The sequence below is a fragment of the Nicotiana sylvestris genome, chromosome 8 (genome assembly GCF_000393655.2).
Source record: "Nicotiana sylvestris chromosome 8, ASM39365v2, whole genome shotgun sequence".
NCBI classification, from domain to species: Eukaryota; Viridiplantae; Streptophyta; class Magnoliopsida; order Solanales; family Solanaceae; genus Nicotiana; species Nicotiana sylvestris.
Window position 1 is genome coordinate 219,452,750 of NC_091064.1, and position 12,237 is coordinate 219,464,986.

At 33.4% G+C, this 12,237-nt stretch overlaps 1 protein-coding gene across 1 annotated transcript; it reads right to left on the reverse strand.

Annotated features, from left to right (window-relative positions):
- Nucleotides 1-833: 833 nt before the first annotated feature.
- LOC104224082 (glycosyl hydrolase 5 family protein-like) lies at nucleotides 834-3,990 on the reverse strand. Its single transcript, XM_009775648.2, has 3 exons — nucleotides 3,414-3,990; nucleotides 2,317-2,914; nucleotides 834-1,277 (listed from the first exon to the last, which is right to left on the reverse strand). The coding sequence occupies exons 1-3, from the start codon at nucleotides 3,978-3,980 to the stop codon at nucleotides 862-864; spliced, it is 1,581 nt and encodes a 526-aa protein (XP_009773950.1). The 5' UTR covers nucleotides 3,981-3,990; the 3' UTR covers nucleotides 834-861.
- Between the last annotated feature and the right edge of the window lie 8,247 nt (nucleotides 3,991-12,237).

Consider the following 12,237-nt stretch of genomic DNA (forward strand, 5'->3'; position numbering starts at 1 on the left):
AGTATAATATTTACTTTAACAAGAAGCTGTTGACACAAAACTTACTTTAAATTTAGTTTTATAACCACAAACTTCACTAGTGATAAGCGATCTTGACCTGAAAACAAGGAGAGGACTTCTACGACCATTTGACATTCATTTAATTACGGGCAAATATCACTTTTAGTCCATAATATATATTCGATTGTTTTTTTGAGAGCAGCTATGGTATTATTTTTTCTTTAATTATGATATTATGTGGTATTGATGAAATTGAAAAAAAATAATACACAACTAACCCAAAAAACAAGAATTTTATGGGGGTTTGGGGGGGGGGGGGAGACTTTGAAAAGTTTTAAGAGCTCCACATGAAGAAAATGACGAGGAAAACCTCAAGGTACTTGCTTTTTGCCAAATTATTCCATCATTATCTGTCTTCTTTTTCTCCTTTTCTTGCTTTGTAAATCTTTTACATATTCAAAGGACTGCGGCTAGCAGGCCATGTTTAAAATGCATATTAAGAAAATATGATGATACAGCAAAAGAAAGAAAAAAAAAAGAAAAATATTAGTATATTCAAAGGTTCTGAATTACTCTTTGATAATGTATCAAACTATGCTAACGTAAATCCATTTTCTCCCATTTATTTCTATTCGATGAAAAATAAAAACGCAACAATATATTAATTAACATGTTGAATAGAAATAAGGAATGTCAGTAGTTAATTTTTTCAGCAACCAATAGTTTTCAAATGGGGCTACTCAAAGATATAAAATTTACCCAAAATATTCCAAACAAAAAATTGAAATTAAGAGTCAAACAAAGACATAAACTAAAATAAACCTAAAATATATGTTAAACATTAAAATACTAAGAACTCTACTAAACATTGGCTGAAACAAACTTGAACCATTGATTTTGAGGATTATCAATACTCTTCTCATCTAAGCCAATACATTTCCTAACCAAAACTTTAGATGAAGAATAATAAGTATCAAAATCCAAACACAACTCGCTGCCATTTTCATCATGATTTGAAAGTTGATAATTTGAAGCAAATTTCCATGTACTTTGTTCACTGCAATCTGTTGAAAGAGCTACAGGCAAACCTTCTCTTGATGTTGTTAGACAGAGAGAAGTTCCGGTCAATCGGATCGGCGTGTCGTCGCCGTCGTAGCTCCACCGGCTTGCTCCGATGCAATCACTTGCATATACTACATTGTTGTCTGCAGCATGCAAGCATTTGCCACTTTGTGGATGGAATAATAAGTGGTACATTGGTTGTTTTGATTTTGGATCTATAGCATTCAAAAATACTATAAGTTAACATAATGAAAATAACAATGCACTCGAGTAAATATATAAACTTCTATAAATGTAAAAGAATTTTTATGCTATCAGATCACATGCATAAGAATAGTAACAAATAATAAACTTTAAAATTGAATCTATCTTTAACGTGTCGTAGCATGCAGCTTTTCTTATTTTTTATGTTACTAATCTCATTTTTAATGGATGGTTACTTGTATGTATCTTTTTGACTAATACTATTAAAATTCTTTTTAACTAACAATATATAAAAGTTAAATACTAAAAAGTAAGGCAGATTACCTACTATAACAAATTAAATAAACAAATAGTATAATTTTCTTCAGATTATGAGTGTATGTAGTATACAAATTCTATAAACTATCAATTGTATAGAAGATAAGTTAGTATAAACAAGTTAAACTCCGTAAAATAAGACATATTAGCTGTTATATCAAGTTAAAAAAACTGTGACAATACAAAATTTATTACACTATTGTCAAATCCATTTGCAGCCTTGTTAGATTTCAATTTCAAGCAATTATCTCACACCAATATAAACATGTTAAATCAATAAAAACAAGTTAAATCCCATGTAATAAGACAAGATTAAATGTTTCAACAAGTTAAAATACACTGACAGTATAAATCGCCAAATCTATTAGCAAACACCTTGATAGAATTCAATTCCAAACAATTATCTCATACCAAAAAGAGGGGAAAAAAGAACAACAACAACAACCCAGTAAAATCTCACAAGTGGGGTCTAGGGAGAGCAGAGTGAACGCATACCTTACCCCTACCCCAAGGGATAGAGTGGTTGTTTCTTATATACCCTCAGCTCAAGCAGACGAAAAAGACATTATATCAATGCAAAGAAATAATAACAGAATCAAAAGTACCAGAAGATAGATGAAAAACATAACAATAGCACGTAAGAAAAGCTCGGCACTATGAAAAGTGAAAGAGAAGTGTGAACACAACAATAACCACCGGGATGGAAAAAAGAAAAAGATAGAATAATTTTACCTTGGAGTGTTTGTTGAATAAGTTGTAACTTTGCATGATATTCAGGATTTCTAAGAGTTTTCCATGTAGAATTGAACATTCCATACATTTCCTCCATTCCTTGTTGACCTTCTCTTGTATAATAATTACCTTGTAAAGCCCAAACGGCCCAATCCAAATCCAATTCTGCTAAAAATGAAAGAAAACAGCCCAAAAACAAATTGTCGGCCTGGTTCGTTCCCCTTTGGTCAATACCAAATTCACTAACAAATAAAGGAGCTGCATTTTTTCCCTTAATTAAAAACCCTGATTTATTCATAATTTCTTCTTTAATAGTATCACAAACTTTGTTTAATGGTTGAGTTAAATACCAATTTGATTGTCCCTCAGTAAATGAATACCTATGAGTCTCAAATACAATCTTATTTCTCATGTTTAAGTTCAAGGGCTTTTCCTTTAAGAAGGTAAAATCAAGATCATAATCTAATCCTGAGATAATTAATAGAAGATTAGGGTTAGCCCTATGAATTGTTTTTGCACCCTTTTGAACATACTCGTACCATACACTTTGGTTTTGTAGAGGACCACGTAGCTCGTTACGTAGACTGATGCCAATAACCTATATGAAAATATTAAATAAAAATCAATAACAGTTTTAAGGAATAATGCAAATAATAGTTTCTATAAAGGAGCACAGCAAACAAATTGAACAATAGTTTATTTCTAGGATATGCCTTCAATTCTTTGTATTTTTTATTTCTTGCGTAATTTATTTTAAAGTTTTTAAAATAATAAGAAAAATTAACCCAAATAGCTGCCTACCCAATTGCTTAAACCAAAAATAGCCAGTGGAGGTATAAGATATGCATAATTTATGTATTATATGTGTATAGTTGTGTATAATCAATGTATAATCAATGTAGCTAGAAAAAGTAAATAATGAATATGGACGGCTATATATATGCGCCTAATTATGTATTATATGTGTATACTTGTGTATAATCAATGTATAATTTATGTATATGGCTAGAAAAAGTAAACAATGAATATGACCAGCTATTTGTGTAAAGATCCCGAATAATAATGAATATGAAAAAAAAAATATGAGTTATACATACCAATGGAATATCCTTGTATGTCCTAGCAACAATATCCAAGCCTTTTAACCATTCTTTAGGCTCAAAATACTTATCTCCCCAAAAACCATTTCCATCATCACTCCCACAACACCACATGGGCTCACCAACTTGATTATCAAGCACAGACATAACACCATGTCGGCCCAATTCTTCAATCACAGCCTTTTGGGCCTCAACAACAGTGAGACCCAAAAGTTGTGGATTATTCTGACCCAATCCAGACATAGCATCATTAAGCCCATTATTAATAAAAGATTGGGCCACAGTAAGATTTGAATGACGAGTAAACATATAAGTAGCCCATGTTAAACGGACACAATTAAAGCCCATTAACGATATATGCCTAGCAATGTGGCTAACGGGCTGCTGATCAAGGCCTTCAGGTAACATAGTTTGTAAATGGGCAGCCCAATTTCCACATACTAATTTCACTCTTTGGCCAGTTTCGTCATCTATTATCCATCTAGAGCTTGTTGATAGAGGAAAAGAATGACACAAAGTTGCAAAAGAGAAAAGCAAAATAAAGAATGTGGCTATTTTTGTCATGGTTTTTTCTGAGTAGTATAAAGGCGAATTAATTAAGAGAACGAAGAAGGATCTCATATATTTATAGGAGTGATTAATGTTGATGTGTGATCGGATAAAACTAAATCTAATTCAAAAAGACTTCATATTATCTATTCGAATTCTATTTAACTTCTAAACACTTGTGAAAGAATTCTTATCCTATCAGGCCACTGAAAAAATAATTTTTCGTTTAACTAGAAAATAAATTGGCAATCTACTATGATATTTTTTAAAGCATCTGTTATAACATATTAAGTTACACTGATAATATTAAAAAATTATATTGTCAATGTATATATGCGTGTACTACTATATGTGTTGTAGAAAGGATTTTCATCCCGTAAAGGATATTTGGTATTTTATTTTAATTTGTAGTAGTATGTAATGGTTCAAATATACACTATTTCTTCTCTAATTGGATAATAACTAACTACCTTGGTTTCTGTAATAGATAAGATTAGAACATACAATTTTATATCATGTAGATCAATGAATCTTGTAAATTATATCCAAGAATTCGCATGTATTTAGGGTATGCATAAATTTTAAAATATCAATCACTTTTCTTGTATTTTGGATAACAACGATGAATATTACCATTAATAACAAATAAAACAAAATCTAAGAAGCACCTAATTCCACTGTCACCTTCCAGGCAGAATGCGATGGGAGTTAAATATCAAGAGAACAAACTAATTACACATTAATGATTGCAAAAGACCTCAATATTTGTTAGTTTTTACCTTTCTCCAAGATTGATGTTAGAATTAGGGGTCCTAAAATCTTAACGTTTTGATTTGACCCCATAAGCGGGACCAAATATATTGCCGCCAGAAACAAAACCTCTTATAGAATTTTCTAATTGTGCTATAGAACTACTAGAAAGAGATTCTTTGGGGCACCGCTTGGGATGGGAATGGCTCATCAGATTGGTTGGTAAAGCTTGTGTTCCAGATCCATAAAGACTACACGAGAATAGAGCCATTTCTCTTCATTCACTTGGTATCAGATCTGTTTTAAATGAATCATTTACCCTTCGACGGGAACTATATGGGAGTCATCAGCCTGTTATCCACGGCGTACCTTTGATCCGTTGAGCGAGAGTTCTTCCACACAAGCTTTTGGGTAATGAACACAAAGTTAAATGAGTTTTGGGTAACAAAAAAAAGAAAAGTGACTTTTGGGTAATGAACACAAAGTTGAATGACCGCCTATGAAATTTATGTTGAAGAGTGATTCAAACACAAAGTTGAATGACTTTTACATAACAAAAGAAAGAAAAATGACTTTTAGGTAATGAACACAAAATTGAATGACCGCCTATGAAATTTATATTGAAGAGTGATTCAAAACTTTACTGTGTAGTAAATTGGGAATGGATAGTTTGGTTGAACTAGTCTTTTGGTTTCTGTTAAGTAGTTTCCTTTATTTACTCAAATCAAGTTAGCTTTGCTAATAAAGTACAGTAGTAGGTTACATGTCCCAGATATTAGGTCTGTTTTGTTTCTTTCAGCCTATATATATGTGGGCATATGTTGTTATCTATTCAAGTCAAACAATATTAAAAACAAAGTTGACAACTTTAAGTTCCTTTCTTCTCTGTTTCTGCTAATTTTCTACTCTTTGCCCAACAAATTTGGTATCAGAGTCATTGTGGTATTGTGGGCATTTGAGCGAACAACTTGGGTTCATTGGGTATTGAGTGATATTTTTTTTTCTTTTTTGGGTCTTTCAGGGAAACACTAGAGAAACAGAGGTACAAAGTTACTTTGGCTTTTAAAAGAAAAAAAAACTATATAACAATGGCAGCACTAGCTAGATTTTCTTCTACTCAACCACTTATACCCATTTTTAATGGTGAGAAATATGTGTGGTGGAGTGATGATAGGCTATAACTGCGTATTTTAGTCGCTTATTACACTCTAATTTACTGTACTTTAATTGAGTTTGAGCTTTAATCGCTAGTGTTTTGCATTAAATATGTGTTTTATGCTTTGTAGGAGTGCTTCTGATCTATGTAGGCATTATGAAATGAATTCAAGTGATTTGGAGCTTTGAAGTATGAGTAAAAGCCCAATACATTAAGCCGGGATCGTGTTCGGAGGTCGTGTACCAAGTCCGGATGTTAAAAGAGGACGAAATAAGTTCACTCTGAGAAAATTACACTGCCGCGCCACATGGGACGCCGCAGGGTGCGACGTAGCAGTGTAAAATGCTGCCTGATGCGAAAAGTTGAGGCTGCTGATAATTTCCATTAGCGTGCCGCATGGTGCGACGCGGTTGTACAAAATTTATAGAGCCAGAGTCCTATTTCGTGCAGGAGAAGGTGTTTTCGTTTGGGCCCGACCCTACTTGGTATATATACATGGAAAAACGTTACTTTGAAGATATCTAACAGACTTTTGACAGATCTTAGACCTAGGGACACACTTTAGACGTGGAGGAAGACAAACCACGCTTGGAGGAGGCTTCCCAATTTTTCTTCTCTTCTCTTCCTTTAATTTCATAGTTTATTAGTTCTAGAGTTTTGGGTGTTACATGAACGTTGTAGTTTGAAGCTTAGATTGTTCCTATTATTTTATCATATTGGTTTATTTATTCAATCTTGCGCTTAATTATTTAATTTCTTGATCACCAATTGAATACTATCTACGAATCTAGGATTGAACTCGGGAGAGGGAATTCTAGATTGCATATAAGATTGGGTAGAGCAAGATCTTAACTCTTAGGGAGGGCGGATTTGCAGTTAGGATAGGAATATACCTAATCGCCTTGCTTGGTTACTATACAGGAATTATTAATGCGTTCTTGTTAATTCTAATTCCATAGGAATATAGGCGTTAGGTTAGCTTGAATAAGCGAGTTGTACTTCGAGAGAAGTCTACGAGCAATATTAACCCTGTCAACCAATAAACCAGATAAATTAAGTAGATGATTTAAGTGGAAAACTCAATGGGATTGTTAGCTAACCCATAACTCTAGAATATTCACCCACATTGAATTCGTCGTTAAGCTTGTCGTTGTTTTCTTTGATCTCTTAATTTGTTACTTTCGATTAATTTTAGTAAAATATTCATACTTTAGGATTTGCTTGAATAGATTAATTGTTGGGTTTAATTTAGTTGATAGTTAATCACAAGTCCTTGTGGGTACGATATCTGGATTTACAATCCTATATTACTTGTCGACCACGTATACTTGCGTGTGCATTTGGGAGCAACATGGAGCATCAAGGTGAAGACATTGCTCAAATCGTAGGAGCTATGGGACTTGGTGGAGTATGGGTTCATAGAAATATTTGAACCCAACGAAAAAGAGGAGGAGAATCTGAAAGAAATCAAGAAGAAAGATGCCAAGGTGTTGTTTATTCTTCAACAAGCAGTCCATGAGACTATTTTCTCATGGATTGCAGCAGCAACCACATCGAAAGAGGCATGGTCAATCTTACAAAAAAAAATTCAAGGTGATTCAAAGGTCATGGCAGTGAAGTTGCAATCACTAAGGCGTAACTTTGAAACCTTGATGATGAAGAATGGTGAATCAGTTGCTGATTTTTTGTCCTGAATTAGCAATAGTCGGTCAAATGCGTTCCTATGGTGAGCAGATTTCAAACGAAACAATCGTTGCTAAAATTTTGAGAAGTTTGACATCAAAATTTGATCATGTTGTTGCTGCCATAGAGGAAGCAAAAGATCTATTAGTTCTTTCTGTTGATGAATTGATGAGATCTCTTCAAGCTCATGAGGTGAGAATCCATCGATCGATAGAGAAGAATGAAGATAAGGCATTCCAAGTAAAAGACACAACCACCAAATATGGAGAAAATGATTGTCTAACAAGCAGAGGTCGAGGAAGAGGAGGATTTCGCGGTGGTCGAGGTCGTGGTCACGGTTATGGAAGAGGCAGAGGAAGGAATGATGGGTACAGGCAGTCCAATAAACAAGGTAACACAAAGAATGGCATTCAATGTCATCATTGCAAGCGATACGGGCATATAAAGGCTGATTGTTGGTATAAAGACCAGAAAATGAATTTTGCAGTAACAGAAAATGAGGAAGACAATTATCTTTTTATGGCTTGTATTGATACCGACCATAGGCCAAACGACTTATGGTTTGTGGACAGCGGTTGTTCGAATCACATGACTAGTACCAAATCCTTGTTCAATGAGCTTGACGAGACAAAAAAGATAAAGGTGCAGCTTGGCAACAAAGGGGAGATGCAAGTTGAGGGAAAAGGCACAATAGAAGTTGACGCTAGCCATGGCAAAGTAAAAAAGTTGGATAATGTTAAATTTGTACCTGATTTAGGATACAATTTGTTGAGCGTTGGACAACTAATGACTAGTGAATATTCTCTTTTATTTGATGATGGTGCTTGTGTTATTACAAATAAAATGTCAGGCAAAAAGGTTTATATCAACATGACTCCGAACAAGATGTTTCCGTTGGATATTTCTAACATGGAAAAATTTTGCTCTCGCAGCAAGTGTGGAGAACGACTCAAAGCTATGGCATTTGAGGTATGGGCATCTCAATATCAAAGGTCTGAAACTGCTAAGTGATAAAAGTATGGTTCTTGGACTACCAAAAATTGGCTTTCTTGATTTATGTGAAGGATGTATTTATGGAAAACAAACCAGGAAATCTTTTCCCATCGGAAAATCATGGAGAGCTTCTAAATGCTTAGAATTAATACGTGCTGACTTATGTGGCCCTATGCAAATTAAGTCTTTAGGTGCGAGTCGTTATTTCTTGTTCTTTACTGACGATTATAGTCGCATGAGTTGGGTGTACTTTCTGAAAAACAAGTTAGAAACATTTGAGAAGTTTCAAAAATTTAAGGCTTTGGTGGAGAATCAAAGTAGCTACAGTATTAAAGTTCTTCGCACATATAGAGGAGGAGAGTTCATGTCCAATGAATTTAATTTATTTTGTGAAGAAAATGGCATCTATAGGGAGTTAACAACTCCTTATACTCCAGAGCAGAATGATGTCGCTGAGCGAAAGAACCGTACCATTGTAGAAATGACAAGAAGTATGCTACAAGCAAAAGGACTCACAAATGAGTTCTGCAGAAGCTGTGGCAACATCTGTTTACTTGCTGAATCTGTCACCAACAAGGGCTGTTATGAACAGAACTCCTTATGAAGCTTGGCATGAAAGGAGATCAAATGAATCTTGTAAATTATATCCAAGAATTCGCCTGTATTTAGGGTATGCATAAATTTTAAAATATCAATCACTTTTCTTTTATTTTGGGTAACAACGATGAATATTACTATTAATAACAAATAAAACAAAATCTAAGAAGCACCTAATTCCACTGTCACCTTCCAGGCAGAATTCGATGGGAGTTGAACATCAAGAGAACAAACTAATTACACATTTGATGATTGCAAAAGACCTCTACATTTTTTTTAGTTTTTACTTTTTTCCTAGATTGAAGTTAGAATTAGGAGTCCTAAAATCTTAACGTTTTGATTTGACCCCATAAGCAGGACCAAACATGTTGCCGCCAGAAACAAAACCCTCTATAGAATCTTCTAATTGTGCTAGAACTACTAGAAAGAGATTCTTTGGGGCATCACTTGGGATGGGAATGGCTCATCATATTGGGTTGGCTTGGCTTGGCTGGTAAAGCTTGTGTTCGAGATCAATAAAGACTACACAAGAATAGAGTCATGTCTCTTCATTCACTTGGTATCAGATATGTTCTAAATGAATTATTTACCCTTCGACGGGAACCATATGAGAGTCATCAGCCTGTTATCCCCGACGTACCTTTGATCCGTTGAGCGAGAGCCCTTCCACACAAGCCTTTGGGCAATGAACATAAAATTGAATGATTTTTGTGTAACAAAACAACAAAAAGTAACTTTTGGGTAATAAATACAAAGTTGAATGACTTTTACATAACAAAAGAAAGAAAATTAACTTTTGGTTAATAAATGCAAAGTTAACAAGGCACATTATCTATGGACATCCAAGGGGGAGTGTTATGATGAATATCACATTATGGTGGATGTCTACTCTTCTTCCATGATCTTTAGCTAAAATGCTTAATGACATATTCAATGACATAATTTGTATGTTCAATGACATATTCCATGACATATTTTCTTCACTTTTTATGCCTATATAAAGGCCTTGTAATAGATAGGAAAAATACACAATTGAAGAAGAAATAAGAATCTCTCTTCCTCTCTTTCTCTCTATATCTCTTAGTTTGTTTTTGCTTGTTCTATATTGTTATTTTGGGTTATATTTCATAACACGTTATCAGCACGAAGCTCTAATTTTATTCTTAACTCCAGCTAAGTTGAGCCATATTTTATTGAGGTATGTATCATTATAATCATTTTATTTATGGCAGTACATATATCATATGCTTAATTCTTACAACCTAAATTTTTCTTTGCAATTTTTGATAATTTACATCATTCATGTTGTTGTTCCCTTTTTCATATTTTTGTTTATCATGTTGTTTTTCACACCTGACACAATACCATTAAAAAAATGTATGCATATGTATGTAGTGTATACATTATCTAGTCACTGCAACTAATAAAACGTTAAATTCTATTAACATATATATATATATATATATATATATATATATATATATATATATATATCAATAATATAAAGTGAAATGAAACAATATATAGTTTCTATTTTATGGCATGAATAAAATAAAATAGTAGATTGCTAACATGATATAGCTTTATTTTCATTTCTTTTACCTTAATCGATTCGTTTCATTAATTGTTTATTATTATAATTATTTCTCTAACTTATTCATCTTTTATGATAGTTTTCACTATGTCAAATTTATCAAAACTTGAATTTGTGGCACTTGACATCACCGGGAAGAACTATTTATCATGGGTCCTTGATGCTGAAATTCACCTCGACGCTAAAGGTCTTGGAAATACGATTATACAAGGAAATGAAGCATCAAATCAGGATAAAGCGAAAGCCATGATTTTCCTTCGCCATCATTTACATGAAGGGTTAAAAACTGAATATTTAACAGTAAAAGATCCACTTGAATTATGGATTAATTTGAAGGATCGATATGACCACCTAAAACTTACGGTATTACCAAAAGCTCGGTATGAGTGGATACATTTAAGGTTGCAAGACTTTAAAACTGTAAGTGAGTATAATTCTGCTATCTTTAAAGTAAGTTCTCTATTAAAATTATGTGGAGACACTATCACAGATGAGGACTTATTGGAAAAAATATTTTCTACTTTTCACGCTTCAAATGTGGTGCTACAACAACAATACCGTGAAAAAGGTTTTAAGAAATATTCTGAGTTAATCACATGCCTACTTGTGGCTGAGCAGAATAATACTCTATTAATGAAAAATCATGAAGCCCGTCCTACTGGGTCAGCTCCATTTCCGGAAGTGAATGCTATAGCAACATATGATAAGTTTGAAAGAAAACAAAATAATTACCGTGGTCGTGGACATGGTCGTAAACGTGGACGTGGCAGGGGGCGAAACAATTATCGTCATTATGGTGGAAATAAATTGGAGAACAATAAGGGTTCTCAAATTAATCATTCAAAAGGTAAAGCTAGTATGTGTCACCGATGTGGTATGAGAGGTCATTGGGCGCGCATTTGTCGTACGCCAGAACATTTTGTCAAACTTTATCAAGCCTCCTTCAAGAAAAAAGAAAATAATGTGGAGGCACACTTGACCTTTCAAAATAATAATGATGAAGCAGGTCCCTCAAATAAATATGATTCTAAGGCACATCATGCATATAAAGATGATGATTTTGAAGGCCTAACAAATATTACTCATTTAGAAGTTGGAGACTTCTTTGAGGATATTGACTAAAGAATGAATCATCTTACTGAGGAATGAAGTTATAAAAGTTGTTATGTTTATGTTTGCAACTAGTTTATTTTTTTCTTGAGTGTATTTTACTAATGCATCATGTATTGCTAGTTTCTATATTTCTAATGTATTTCTTAATGTTTTTTTTGCTTGTCTTTCATATTTCTTATGATGTATTATTTATCTTTTTTATGAAGAATATGGAAATTCCACAGTCTTCAGTTGGACTCAAGATTAATAAAGATGATATATGTCTTTTGGATAGTGCTACAACACACACTATTTTAAAAGATAAGAGATATTTCTCTTATTTGGTAATGAAAGAAGCGAATGTTAATACAATATCCGGTAGTACAAGATTAATTGAAGGTTCTGGA

Bases quoted from the DNA above. Each gene is read 5' to 3' on its own strand.
- LOC104224082 (XM_009775648.2), bottom strand. From the start codon at position 3,980: ATGACAAAAATAGCCACATTCTTTATTTTGCTTTTCTCTTTTGCAACT. The intron at 2,915-3,413 runs GTATGTATAACT...ATTTTCATATAG, and splicing joins CATACAAGGATATTCCATTG to GTTATTGGCATCAGTCTACG. The intron at 1,278-2,316 runs GTAAAATTATTC...TGAATGCTATAG, and splicing joins TATTCAACAAACACTCCAAG to ATCCAAAATCAAAACAACCA.